Source organism: Archocentrus centrarchus, chromosome 24, assembly GCF_007364275.1.
Source record: "Archocentrus centrarchus isolate MPI-CPG fArcCen1 chromosome 24, fArcCen1, whole genome shotgun sequence".
Taxonomy (NCBI): Eukaryota; Metazoa; Chordata; class Actinopteri; order Cichliformes; family Cichlidae; genus Archocentrus; species Archocentrus centrarchus.
Window position 1 is genome coordinate 33,800,133 of NC_044369.1, and position 15,219 is coordinate 33,815,351.

General features: G+C 42.5%; 1 protein-coding gene across 1 annotated transcript in view; it reads left to right on the forward strand.

Annotated features, from left to right (window-relative positions):
* LOC115774843 (NLR family CARD domain-containing protein 3-like) overlaps positions 1-15,219 on the forward strand; it is a 99,048-nt gene that overhangs the window by 18,946 nt on the left and 64,883 nt on the right. Inside the window, exon 7 of the mRNA XM_030722289.1 lies at positions 11,568-11,741. Coding sequence (XP_030578149.1) covers positions 11,568-11,741 — 174 coding nt within the window. The remainder of the gene's footprint in view (positions 1-11,567; positions 11,742-15,219) is intronic.

Genomic DNA, 15,219 nt, shown 5'->3' on the forward strand with positions numbered 1-15,219 from the left:
TTTGGTCGGTCTCGTGGTTGGATGAATAATTTCACTCTCGTATCTGAAAATTCCCACCATCAAAAGGTAAACCTAATTTTTTAAATCAGTGATCAGTGGGTGTTGCTGTTAAACCACTTTCAGTGCAGTCGAGCTGGCAGAAATGTGTTGTGTTGTTGGAATTCATTGAGATGCTGCAGTAGAATCTCAGTCAGAGGAAGACCTTTAAAATTCACTTTGAATTTCAGAGAAAACAGATGATGGAGTCCAGGAAGACAGAAGCATCTGTAAATCATGAATGAATTCTTCTCTGGTTTTCCTGCTGATCTAATTATGCTGCACTTCCTCAGATGTTTGTTTGTGGTTCAGATTTCTTGGATTTTAAATCTAAAAGTTTTTAAATCCACTACAGCTGGACTCCTGTTCACGTCACATTTTAATAACATTTTCCTGTCGACCTGAACTCCTGTACCTGTGGAGGCACTTCAAATCCAACCTGGGTTTTCAGTGGGAGGTGGTGACCCCGAGCTGCTTTACACCAGTTTGACGCAGTGATCTATTTTTCATCAAAACATCAAACATCATCACACTGGCTTTGTTAAAAGATGGCAAACAGCAACAATAGCCAGTGTTTAGCTGCTGTGTGCTCTCAACGTTGTAGCCTTTGTGTCCTGTTTTCATGGATTTGCATGATTACGTTTGAGCTTAAAGACAGAGGAATGAAGACTTTAAAAGAGCTACACAGAATGAAGATTTATTTGTTCCCTTGGAACATAAAGATGAATACACAACACCAAAAATAAATAAACACGCACAAAACATCACAAAATATCAGCATCAGTTTAAAGAACCAAGATTTGAGTCCATCTAACAGGTACATTTGAGTCCTGCGGATTGAACTCCTGCGAGAACGTTCCCGTTCCTCAGTTTATTCTGTCAGTCACAGTAAGAACCCGTGAGCTCACATGGAGGTCAGATTTAGGTGTGTAATCAGTGTAATCCCCCCCGCCCGCAGGGTCTATAAAACAGTAAAAAACTGCTTTGGAATTTACAGCTTATTAATAGTATGACTGCTTGTCTGTATGCAGTGGTTCCAGTTTCCTTGTATGCAATGATGCTGACAGCAAACCTTCACAGGTGTGTACCACACCTACTGTAGGTGCTGCAGGAAATCAGCTGAGGGCTCTTTAACAGCTGTTTATGATAAGAGGAATGAGAGAACGATTTGTATAGAGATGACCTATGTTCATATTCCAAAACCACTTAAATCCAGACTGATAAACACGGGAGCGTCTAACAGAGCATTTCTGGAACTGTAAAATATGTTTGAGGGAAGCTGAAGGAACAGAACATCATTTGTTTCTTTCTCCAAATCTATGAAACAGTTCTTGGACAATCAAACATCTGAAGGTGTCACGTCCCGGTTGTGCAGCAGGCAGAAAGAGGACCCCAGAGCAGGACTCATCAGGCGGAGGTAAAAGGTAATACTATTTTTATTCACAGGAGTTCAACATAAGCCAGACTAGGCAGAGCTAGTAGCAAAAACCTGAGGCACCAAAAAATATACAAAACTTAAATCCAAGGAGACGCAAGAGCCACAGCCAGGGAACATACAAAGACAACGTGACCACAGGCAGAGAAAACACAGGACTGAACACAGATGGGCTGATGAGGGAAGAGGAAACAGGTGGGAACACAGGTGACACTGATTACCTAGACTGGGGGAAGCAAAACTGAAGACAACAGACACGGACCAGACAACTATCAAAGTAAAACAGGAAGACAGAAGAGGGAGACAAAGACGCAGACTTGTCACAATACTGGGAACAAAACTCCATAAGAAACACAGGAGGTCAGAATACATACAAGACAACAAAGCAGACACAAGACCATAGATGCAGGGGAGACAAGGACAAAGGGAACAAGAACATCAAAACAAACTGGGGACTGAATCTCAGGAAAAAATAAAACTTAACACAAAATGCTGGGCAGACGGAGTGTCCCTGTACCTGTCAGTGAGTGCTAATGTGTTAATGTTTGTGATGTTTCATGATTTTAATGTGTCATGTGAGTATAGTTTCAGATGGCTCTGTCTGATTATCTGTAAATGCTTTGAGCTTGTCAGGGACAGCAGATGAAAATGAGCCTGTAGGGCTAATATAGAATATTTACATGATGAATTTAAGTGCTCATGTTAATTAATATAAGTGCAAAAAAATGGATAAACATTTTTTAAAAAAGGCTCTGAACTTGCATTTATTGAAAAGTCACATGTGGATTTAGTTGGCTCTGTTCTGGGAGGTCACAGAAACTTAAAGATGATGGATGTGTGTTAGTGCTTCTTCCTTCAGGAGTGTTAGAAAGTGATGCAGCTAGAAGGAAACGCAGTGAAACGCGTCCACTGTGTGATAACTGAACTTTGCTTTTAATGTTTTCAGACTTCGCTGTGAAGATCGCGTTGAAGAGTTTCCTCAGACCGATTACGAAGGAGAACGAGCAGCTTCCTGTACAGGTGAAGGTGCAAATGAATGTGCAGGTGAACTCACCTGGTGAGTCGTTTCTCTCCATCAGGTTTAAAACTGTCCTCACTTTCATATAGGCCAAAATTTACAGGCAACAGTACGTTTAGGTCATTGTCTACTGTAAACATGAGTTTTTAAACCTCGGACTTTTGGACGTATCGTCAGTGGAGCTGAGGCTCGATGCTGAGGTGGAGTGGGATTAGTTACCAACTGTAATCACATTTTATCATCTTCTGTTGTTTCTTCTTACAAGATTCAAACACACATTTTGGACTTCACCTGCTGATCTGAATATTGTTACATTCATTTTTCATTTTTGGGAACTGCAACAAAAAATTCAAAGTGTCACGTGATCAGCTTACAAACTCTCTTACTTCTGAACAAATAAAGTTGTTTGTGACTGTTTGTGTGCAGGTGTGCGCTCTGCTATGGATCAGTGTGAGGACATAGACATTGGAGCCCCTCCCTCTAAGACCAGAGGTCGGAGGTGAGATGACCATCTCTAACTGTCCATCATTCTTCTGCAGCTCAGCACTCACATCACTGCTCCATCATCAAAGCTCTGTGTGTGTGTGTGTGTGTGTGTGTGTGTGTGTGTGTGTGTGTGTGTGTGTGTGTGTGTGCAGTGATTGGTCTATGGATCGACCTGTCGACATCAAGGATGGAGAGCCGTCTGAAGGTCAAAGGTAAGAACTGAATTATAAAAGCTGCTAAAGTAAAATGAGCAACATTAGAGAATAAAAGAAGAGTTTAACAAACAGGTTCAATCTGAGACTTTAACATAAAACTGTTAGAAAGCAAAAGAAAACAATAAAAGTTGCTTTGTGGTGTTACAGTGTTACCAAACAGGAAGTTATTACACTTTAGAATGACCTCCTGTCACAGTTATGCTAAAAAGGACTCCCCCCCCACACACACACACCCCAGCAGGGAGGCTACACAACAACACAACAATGAACAGGAGAAAACTCAGGGCTTAAATACACACAAGGTAACTGGAAGAGTGGAGACAGCAGAGAACAACAGGTGAACCAAATGAAACAAATCACACAAAGAAAGCAAAACCAAACACAGCACAGGGAACACAGGACTGTCAAAATAAAACAGGAAGTGACCGACCATGACGCACACGCAGACAGAACATGAGGAACAGAATACACAAGAGACAAAAGACAACGACAAAGAGACAAACAGACACATGGGAAAGACAACAGAAGGAGCAGGAATCCATACAAATATCTGTAACTAATAAGACCATAACCTAAAATGAACCAAAACCATAAGAAAACTGACACAACAACCAAGACTCCAAACAATGAACAAACCTAGAACCTAAAGGAAAAACACAAAATGCTGGGCATGAGGCCCGGGACCACGACACCTCCTGCATGCTGCTTTTCACTGTGCAGTGTCTTCACCACATCACTAGCATCAACCTGCTTCCTGCACTTCCTGCCTCAAAGTGATGGCTAAAAAGTGCATGCTGAGATTTTGAAGCTGGAGCATCAGCACCATTCTCCTCCATGACTTATTTTCCTGCACAAAGCCGTGCAAATACTTCACACTACACTGGCCATTCGCTTTGTCACATCACAGACTGACCTCAGCCTTAACGTCCCAGCTTCTTTTGCAGTGTTACTAATGATGCTGATTACACTACCACTATCATATTTGATGTGATGCTCTTACAGTGCTAGCTTTAGGCTGCATTAAAAAAAGCTGGTGTGCAGAAAGTTCCAATTTTGACTCTTCAAACAGAAAAATTTGTCTTTCAAGCTGGCTGCACATCTCTGTGAAGATTCAGCAGAGCTGGCAGTAATGTCTAAATGAAGCATCATTGGTCCTCCCCCCTCAGGGAAAATCATTCATGCTTTTTCTGTGAAAATTGCAATAATCTCACCGACAAACCACCAAAACTATGATTAGCATCGCAGCAAACCCAACAGACAACAATATAAACACAGGTAACCATTATAATGTATGCATTACATACCCCAGAGACGTGTGCATTTTAACAGGGTTCCAGCATCAGGATAAGAAAAGTATAAACGAGCTGCTTCAGCGCAGTAACAAAGTTGGATTTCCTGCCAATCCAAACATCTTCTTTTTGTATCTCCACATCGTCAGTCTGGCAAAACAGCCTCAGCATTAACTGCAGTGTCTTCATAGATTAGTTCAAGTCCACTCAGTCCTTTCTAGTTATCATATTCCTTCATATTATTCCAGAATCATAAAGAGCTGAAGGAGGCTCAGCAGTGACAGCTACACAATAAGGCACACAGCAGCAGTTTTTACACAGAAGGTCCATGTGAATAATGTGCCATACCTCACAAAACAAAGGACTGCAGTTTTTATATAAACTACATAAATGCAGCACCTTGTATGGAGTGCGTCAGGCTGTGGCATCACCCTGACATTACACCAACTGACCCCCAAACAGCAGCAGCTGCTGGGCCAAGATATCATGGCTCCACCCTCCACCCTTGCAGCTGCCTCCGTAAACTGGAGGCACCTGAGAAGCAGAGGTGCCACAGCTGGCTGACAGCTGCCTGATTACTGACCTGATTACTGGTTTTATATGAGTTTATGTGTTTTGGCTGAACTTCAGAGACTGGTTTATTTTTAGAAAAATACCATATGCATATTTTTGAAACAGATTCAAACAGAAAGTCTGTTTTTTGGTGAATGTCATGGTTTAATTTAATTTAATTTTAACAGCTCTGTGTCCTTTAAGAAGCTCCAAATGATGTTTGAAAGAAAATGTGTGCAGCAGTCAGCGGCTGTGGAGAGGTGAGATTTTCAAATAGCTTCCTTCAAACTTTAAACTTAAACTTTATAAAAATGTAAGTTTATTAACCTTGGTACCAATTTGGAAGTTATGTTTATTGAACCGATTGCCATTAAAAACATTTTACTTAGAAACACTAAAGTTCATGTTTAAATTCTGGGAATGTGATTGGTCGGTGATTTCAGTGCATCCCTCTGAGCTGGATGGATTCGCAGACTGCTCACTTTCATGGATGTGAAACGCTGATGGTGGATGATTCACGTTAGCAACCACTGCGTGTTTGTCTTGGCCTCTATCACTTCATCACGCTGCAGTTTGTGGATGTTATGTTTGAGTTATGGTTGAGATTAGAGAGCAACAGGTATGAGATCACTGCATACCAACCAATCAGCTCCCTAAAAAACAGCATCACCACAAGACCTCTGCAGGCCGACAGCAGGAGGGTTTACAGTCTGATGAGCATCAGCAATAAACATTTATTATCAGATGCAACTTTATTCCTTGATTTCGCCTGACATTAGTGTTTAAGGGTCAAAGCACACACCTGAGCTTTTAATGCTAAACTACTGCAGAGCAGTTTCCTCTCATAAGTACTCATACTTTGTCTTCAGCAGAGCAGCTGAGTGTATCAGCTGCTCTGCTGCTGATACACTCATCCATGTGACCAGTGACAGTTTTGCTTTTATGTGAAGCTGCAGGGGAAACCCTGGGTTAACTCAGAAGTTGATAACCAGCTTATATTGAACACTTATCCTGAGTGCCAATATCAGGGTAAGTAAATCCAAGTAACACCCAGGGTGTGCTGAGCGTGTTTAGTAGTACAGGCTCCACAGACACTAATACCAAAGAAATGAACATCAGCACCTGAGGCTGAGATAACTGAACATAAATGAACATAAATGAACTCCACACAGGTGGAAACATAGAAGGAAGACCTGTGGAGCCTCCACTGAAGACTAAAACAGAAAGAACAGATGAAAATGCAGAGTTAACCGTCTGGGAGCAAAGAAACCAAAAATCCATTCAGGGGTCACGACACAAGCAAAATATTTACAGCAACATAAAAAAAAAAAAAAAAAAAAAAAATATGGTTTATTTTTTATTTAAACCTGAATTTTCTGTGTTTTTCTGAGTAAAACCCAAATAGAAACAACTTTGACCTGGACTTTTAATACATTCATAATGACTCTCTATGAGTCTCTAAGAGTCACTATGAATGTGTCACATCTAAAACCTGCACCGGGCCTCAAGGCCTGGACTTGAGGATCCCTGTTCTAGTCTGATACAAGACAGCAATGAGTGCGAGAGTTTGCAGTGGACTCAGAGTAATATCATAAATATGTGGTCTCCACAATTTATGTGTCAATGAGGGAATTATTCTATCAGGCGTCAGCAGAGATCAGGCTCTTTTGGCACTGGCTGTGTTCCCATGAAGATTCAGCAGTCCAGGAATGAACCTGATTATATCAATGTTGGACACTTAAAGACATCTGAAGATTTAAAGGCTGATCAAAGGTAAGATGAAAGGAAATGCATGTTACCACTGCACTAAACTGTTACTATCAGTAAAAACATACAGACAGTTAAAGCGAGCAAAAACAACATCGTTAATAATGAATTATTGTTCCATTTCTATTAGGATCCAGCAGCAGAGACCAGACTGTGTTGAACCGAGCTCTGATCCCATGGAGAGTGATCAGTTCATTTATGAACCCATTTACATGAACATTGGACCCCATCTAAAGGGGGACTGGTGAGATCACAACACTCAGACACATGCATTCATTTCCTAAACATCTTGATGTTGCTAATGTATGGATGTCCCTGAGTTTCTGCTCATCTATTGCTAAGACAGCTAGTGCTGCAACTGCTATATAGTTGGTGCATATTGAGCTGGTGACCCCCCCCTCAGCTCGAAAAGGATAAGGGCAGGACTCAAACTGTAGAAGGAGTCCTATCAAATATTCTAGTCTTGTGAGGTTCAGGAGGCACCTGACAGGTACCTGCGGGCCAAACAGAGTGTGGGTCCTTAAAGAAATAACTGGTTGGTGGTGACACTATGGAGCAACACTGACAGTTGACCTCTTGGGACTGTGGCAGACAGTGTATAAAAGGACTACTGTATCCATATAAGGGACATCAGCCAGAGATACAGGCACAGTAACAGTCATCTCTACAGACTACATGTTTGTTCTGAGAGCTCCTAAATGGGCTCTTTCTCCACACTAGGAGACATTAGTCTCAAAGCTGCATGGCTCTGATATCAGTTTAAAGAGATCTGCACATACTGCTGCTCCTGTGTGCTGTCTCATTGACAGTGCATTTAACCCAAATCCCTACAGTGATGGTTTCATGTACCTCTCACTTTGAATCTGTGGCCACCTGATTTTTGCCAGCAGTTACAGTAAAGTCTGACTTCAGAGGCTCTCACAGTCTTTTTGTTAAAGGCAAAGCACCACCTGCTGTTTTCTTCTAGGCCTGTTAATTATTCTTAGTCCAGCTGTTACATCAAACCGTTTTGCTGGGACTACACTGTCTGTAGTGTTGCATCTATTCGCTGGTCAACAATCACTGCTATTCCTAATATGATATTTTAGCCGTCATAATGTTAATAGCAGAAAATCATCCCTACCAGGGTTTGTGGTTTTATTTAACTCATAATTATGGTTTTATGTTGTCAGAAAATATAACAGAGATAAGTTTTGACTTAAATCCCGTTTTATTTTAGGATTCATCCACAGACCAAAGACTCTCCTGTTATACCTTTGAAGCATTCAGTGCATAAACCTGCATTTTCTAGACACCACCCAGCTCATCAAAGGTAAACATTTTAATGGGACTGTAATATTGTAGGTGTTGAAAAAGGTGTAATAACAATTCATGAAGAAATAGTTATTACCAGAATTCATGACAGTTGACGCTCTTCTGTGTGTATGTTTGGGCTGCAGAATTACCCAGGAGACCTCCGATGGTTTCAGGGATCAATCTGAGCAGAAGTACAAATGTGACCTAGACTCTGTGTTTATGGTGCGTAAATGCAGACACACAGCTATGAATCTCATAATAAACTATCATAGTCCTAGCAGTGTCCATGCTGTGCCTGGTAGACAAGTACCGTATTTTTCGGACTATAAGTCGCTCCGGAGTATAGGTCGCACCAGCCAAAATATGCATAATAAAGAAGAAAAAAACATATATAAGTCGCACTGGACTATAAGTCGCACTTTTTTTGGGGGGGGGTTATTTGATAGAATCCGAGACCCAGAGCAGAAATTCCATCTTGAAAGGCAATTTAAAATAATAATGGATTAAAGAACAGGACGAACACGGTTACGCCTAACGTAACACATTCAGCTACATGACGCACAACAAACAGAGTACGTGTTTGGTATGTTAACGTAACATTAACAGTTATTCAGATAACCATAGCATAAAGAACATGCTAACAAGTTTACCAAACCATCAATCCATTGAATTCTTCATCCTCGGTGTCACTTCTAAACAACTCCGCACACTCCAGGTAGACGAAGCGCCGCTTCCTCTTCTGTGTCCCTTTCATCAGACTCGTCGTCAGCTGCAGTTCCAATTATTCCAGCCTTTCTGAATCCCAACAGGATGGTTTGGTTGTCACTGAAGCCCATGTTTTCTTGATCCATCCAATGACTTCCAGGAAAGTTGGGTGGCGCATTCTCCCAGTTGCCGTTAAGCTGTGCTCTCCATCCATCATCCACTGCGCCCACAGGTTACGCAAGACTGCCTTAAAGTTCTGGTTCACAGAGATGTCAAGTGGCTGGAGTATTTTGGTTCATGTGTTATAAATTTCACATATAAGTCCCTCCGGAGTATAGGTCGCACCCCCAGCCAAACTATGAAAAAAAGTGCGACTTATACTCCGGAAAATACGGTACCATTTTGATTGGTCACAGAAATCTGCGAGTTTGTATTCAGCATAAAGTTTCTATCTCTATGTTCCAGGTCCTTGAGAAAAAAATCATCACATTTATGAAGAATGAGCTAAAGGAGTTCCAGAGGTTTCTGAGTCAGAGGGAAAGTGATGAGATATTGGTGGATGAGGATGAACAGCAGAGGAGCAGCAGAGAGTCGTTTCTGAAGATCACGCTTCACTTCCTGAGGAGAATGAAGGAGGAGGAGCTCGCTGACCGTCTGCAGAGCAGTGAGATTTTTTGTTGTTACTGTGTAGCTTAGAGTCTATCTGCATTTTCATTATGATTTTTTAATTGACAGAAAGATTGATCTCCAGTCAGAAATGTTTGGATATCAAGATTGGAACCACATGAGAATACAACAGACTGATGACTCTCCAACAGCTACACCTGTTTGGATTTATTAGACTGGTTGTTCTTTGATTTCACCATTGTTCTTCATGCAGGAACTCGTGCTGAAGTGGGCAAACAAAAACTCAAATCTGCTCTGAAGAAAAAGTTCCAGAGTGTTTTTGAAGGGATTCCTAAAGCAGGAAACCCAACCCTCCTGAATCAGATCTACACAGAGCTCTACATCACAGAGGGAGGGGCTGCAGAGGTCAGTGATGAACATGAGGTCAGACAGATTGAAACAGCATCCACAAAACCAGACAGATTGGAAACAATCAGACAAGAAGACATCTTTAAAGGCTCACCTGAAAGAGCTGAACCAATCAGAACAGTGCTGACAAAGGGAGTGGCTGGCATTGGGAAAACAGTCTTAACACAGAAGTTCACTCTGGACTGGGCTGAAGACAAAGCCAACCAGGACATCCAGTTCATGTTTCCATTGACTTTCAGAGAGCTGAATGTGCTGAAAGAGAAAAAGTTCAGCTTGGTGGAACTTGTTCATCACTTCTTCACTGAAACCAAAGAAGCAGGAATCTGCAGCTTTGAAGACTTCCAGGTTGTGTTCATCTTTGATGGTCTGGATGAGTGTCGACTTCCTCTGGACTTCCACAACACTGAGATCCTGACTGATGTTACAGAGCCCACCTCAGTGGATGTGCTGCTGATAAACCTCATCAGGGGGAACCTGCTTCCCTCTGCTCGCCTCTGGATAACCACACGACCTGCAGCAGCCAATCAGATCCCTCCTCAGTGTGTTGGCATGGTGACAGAGGTCAGAGGGTTCACTGAGCCACAGAAGAAGGAGTACTTCAGGAAGAGATTCAGATATGAGGAGCAGGCCAGCAGAATCATCTCCCACATCAAGACATCACGAAGCCTCCACATCATGTGCCACATCCCAGTCTTCTGCTGGATCACAGCTACAGTTCTGGAGGATGTGCTGAAAACCAGAAAGAGAGGAGAGCTGCCCAAGACCCTGACTGAGATGTACATCCACTTCCTGGTGGTTCAGACCAAACTGACAAATGTAAAATATGATGGAAGACCTGAGACAGACTCAATCTGGACTAAGAAGAGCAGGAAGATGATTGAGTCTCTGGGAAAACTGGCTTTTGATCAGCTGCAGAAAGGAAACCTGATCTTCTATGAATCAGACCTGACAGAGTGTGGCATCGATATCAGAGCAGCCTCAGTGTACTCAGGAGTGTTCACACAGGTCTTTAAAGTGGAGAGAGGGCTGTACCAGGACAAGGTTTTCTGCTTCATCCATCTGAGTGTTCAGGAGTTTCTGGCTGCTCTTCATGTCCATCTGACCTTCATCAACTCTAAAGTCAGTCTGCTGGAAGAACAACAAGCAATCTCCAAGAAGCCTAAAGTATTTAAAGAGATATCTAAACTAAAACATCTCCACCAGAGTGCTGTGGACAAGGCCTTACAGAGTCCAAATGGACACCTGGACTTGTTCCTCCGCTTCCTCCTGGGTCTTTCACTGCAGACCAATCAGACTCTCCTCCAAGGCCTGCTGTCACAGACAGGAAGTAGCTCACAGACCAATCAGAAAACAGCTCAGTACATCAAGGAGAAGATCAGTGAGAATCAGTCTGCAGAGAAGAGCATCAATCTGTTCCACTGTCTGAATGAACTGAATGATCATTCTGTAGTGGAGGAGATCCAACAGTCCCTGAGATCTGGAAGTCTCTCCACAGATAAACTGTCTCCTGCTCAGTGGTCAGCTCTGGTCTTCATCTTACTGTCATCAGAAGAAGATCTGGATGTGTTTGACCTGAAGAAATACTCTGCTTCAGAGGAGGCTCTGCTGAGGCTGCTGCCAGTGGTCAAAGCCTCCAACAAAGCTCTGTGAGTTAATAAATAACTTTGTATTCAGAAAAATAAGTGCTTCATTTACTAATAAATGGATATTGAAAACAACCGATTGTCTTGCAGGCTTTGTGACTGTAACCTGTCAGAGAAAAGTTGTGAAGCCCTGTCCTCAGCTCTCAGTTCTCAGTCTGCTGGTCTGAGAGAGCTGGACCTGAGTAACAACAAGCTGAAGGATTCAGGGGTGAAGCTGCTGTCTGGTGGACTAAAGAGTCCAGACTGTAAGCTGGAAATACTCAGGTCAGCATACAACTGTCTTTAACATTAAACAGCAAGCTAGCATTAATGCTGCTTTTTCGTCAGTGAGCATCCAGTTTAGCACATTAGCAGCTATCTTATATGTTTTAACAGTCTTTCTGTTCTTTGTTGGCTGTGTAGCAGGCAGGGTTGGGCCCAGTGAAGTTACTTGACTTGACAGTAATATCAAAATCCCAAAGTCAAGGCAGGAGCAAAAATACAAAAGCACAGGACAGAGCACACAACACAGGGAGACAGACACTGAAAATTAAACAAAAGAAACTCCACACTGGGATGAAATACAGGGAGAACTAAGATGTAAAGCAACGGGAACTAACTAAGAATGCAAAAGAGGAACACATGCAACAATATAACAAAACAAAACAATAACAAAAAACAACTACCAAAGACCATGACCTAAGAAACAAGGGGTCATAGACCCAGGACCATGACACATCCTGACCTAAAAACTTAATATAGTGTGCATTAAAAATGCATAATATGTCTCTGCTTGTTGTAACTGATGGTTATTTGGTTGTCTGTTGTTGCCATATATCTCAGCTTGAACCACGGGCCACTCGCCAGCCTCTTCTGACCTCTCTGTGGTCTGTAGTGTGTCGAGCTGTATGTGGAAACCAACCAACCAACAGTTTGCAAAGAAAGTTAATTCCCTCCACTCCAACCCCCATTTGAATGTTTTGTCTCAACAACATTTAAACCCCTTTATTGTGTCTAGATATGTACAGTATATGCATATGGCTTTGACATGATTTCACTATTTGCATTAGTATGCAGGAACACTGCTGAAAAAAACTTTGTGTGTGTGTGTGTGTGCCTCTGTGTGTGTGTGTGTGTGTGTGTGTGTGTGTGTGTGTGCCTCTGTGTGTGTGTGTGTGTGTGTGTGTGCCTCTGTGTGTGTGTGTGTGTGTGTGTGTGTGTGTGCCTCTGTGTGTGTGCCTCTGTGTGTGTGTGTGTGTGTGTGTGTGTGTGTGTGTGTGTGTGTGTGTGTGTGTGTGTGTGTGCGCGCGCACGCCTCTGTTTGCGTGTGTGTCTGCAGGCTGTCAGGTTGTCTGATCACAGATGAAGGTTGTGCCTTTCTAGCTTCAGCTCTGAGCTCAAACCCCTCCCATCTGAGAGAGCTGGACCTGCGTAACAACAACCTGCAGGATTCAGGGGTCAATCTGCTATTTGCAGGATTGGAGGATCCATATTGGAGACTTGATATTCTCAGGTATATTTTCTTTTCTAAATTAGACTTTTCTTTAACCAGAAAGTGGTGTATAAGTAAAACCTTTTTCAAGTGAAATCTGGAGAGAAAATGACAATGGCACAAAAATGATGAGGCCCAGACAGCTCTATGTTTCATTCGTAATAAAGAAAGAATTGTGTTTATCCTCCAGGGTGGACAGCAGCGCAGAGAAGAGAGTAACTCTTGGTCTGAGGAAGTGTAAGTGATACACACTCAAAGGTTTTGGATTGTCTCTTCTGGATTTTTGACTGAGGCCACACAGAACAGAATGCTTTTATTGTCATTATACAGGATGTACAATGAGATTGGAGGGCCACTCCTGTCAGTGCTGCACTGGGTCACACATTACTTTTCCTCCATTGAATAATTTCTTTATTTATAAGCTAACTTAACTTCAGCCTTCACAGAGTTTCAAAGCATAGTCTGTTAACACTGATGTGCCACCAAGACTGTAGATCCACTTAAATTATGTGGATTTCAATGAGCTGATCGGTCCTACTGATTGGTAAGAATCTAAAGATTTTCTCTGGAAAACTGAGTGACGCTTATTGTCAAAACTAGTTGCAACAACAGGTCCATAAATCCTTGAGTTCCTCAAGTACTGACAAAATCCAGCTTTTCCTTTGTGTCTTTCCCTTCAAGGGATTAGAGAAAGGTCCTATCCTATGTATCCTACATAGATGTGGAGTTTCAGATTACATGTCATGACATGTGCCTTACACTGGGAACGCAGCACTGCTGAGAGGGCTGCCTATAGTCTGACTGCAACAGGGATGGCACAGCCAGAGAGGAATTATTTTTAAAAGATGACTGGATGCAGCAGGTTGAGCTGCAGTTTGGGATCCACGATGAGTTGATTCTTAAGTGTAGGAACAGAAGTCAGATCTAAAACAGTAGGATGGTGGTTTAAACAGGAACAGGAAGCAGGTTTAACAGTGGACATGATCTGTAATTGCGGAATGTCCTGCTTGTGTCTTCTGGAAACTTTTAAGTAGCTACTCTGCTAACAGATCAACTACTGCTAAAGTCACCAGTTATATAAAATGATTCACTGCTTCTTCATTTTCTTCTCTTTCCTCCATCAGCGGCCTGTAAACTAATCCTGGACCTGAACACTGCACACAGAAACCTGAAACTGTCTGACAGCAACAGGAGGGTGGAAGTACAGAACCAGCAGCAGCCTTATCTCAATCACCCGGAGAGATTTGATATGTTTTGCCAGCTGCTGTGTAAAAATGGCCTGGCCGGTCACTGTTACTGGGAAGTCGAGTGGGAAGGAAAAGTTGATGTGGCAGTGACTCACAGAGGGATCCTGAGGAAAGGCTACAGCAGTGCTGCCAGGTTTGGAGGGAATGATCAGTCCTGGAGTCTGAACTGCTCTGATGAAGGTTACTCTGCGTGGCACGATGACAGAGAAACACCCATCTGCTCCTCCTCCATCTCTAACAGAGTAGCAGTGTATGTGGACTGTCCTGCCGGCACGCTGTCCTTCTACAGAGTCTCCTCTGACACTCTGATCCACCTCCACACCTTCAGCATCACATTCACTCAACTCCTCTATCCTGGGTTTAGAGTCTGGGAAGGTTCAGTGACTCTTTGTTCAGTGACAGAATCAGACTGCTGACTGATAATGAACGTTTTATCGATATACTATCTCACATATGTAAACACATGCTGCAGCTGGTGACATTATGAAAGTGAATAATGAGGAAGGCTGGTTCTGTGCTGAGCACTTCTCTGGAGCTGACTGCAGGGGAGACGAAGCTCAAACATCTTGGATGCCATCCAGCATGATGCTGCAGAGAGGTCACAGAGAGGAGCAGCTTTACTCCACGAACTGTTCATTCACAGCAGGGTGATTACTCTGCAATGATCAACCTCCGCCTTCATTCTGATGTTCAACTAAAAGCTGCACCAGCTACCACCTCACCCTCACCTTTTCATAGTGTGATTTTATGACTCGTGGCAGCACCGGAGTATATGGATAGGTCTGATCTGCCTGGATGGTGCTCATGCTTGGAAAGATGAACTTTTCTCAGTTTCTCAGTGAAGCAGCACAAAGTGAAGCAACGATCCCACAGTTCACTTTGGCAATGCACAAAACTCAGTGTGAACTCATTTAACTCATAATGTATTTTTTCATGGCATAGTTTTCACTTTCCAATTCTGTCGTATTATCAAATTTATCTCAATTTGATCTTGTTTTTTTTTGTGAAATATACTGCTGTTGGA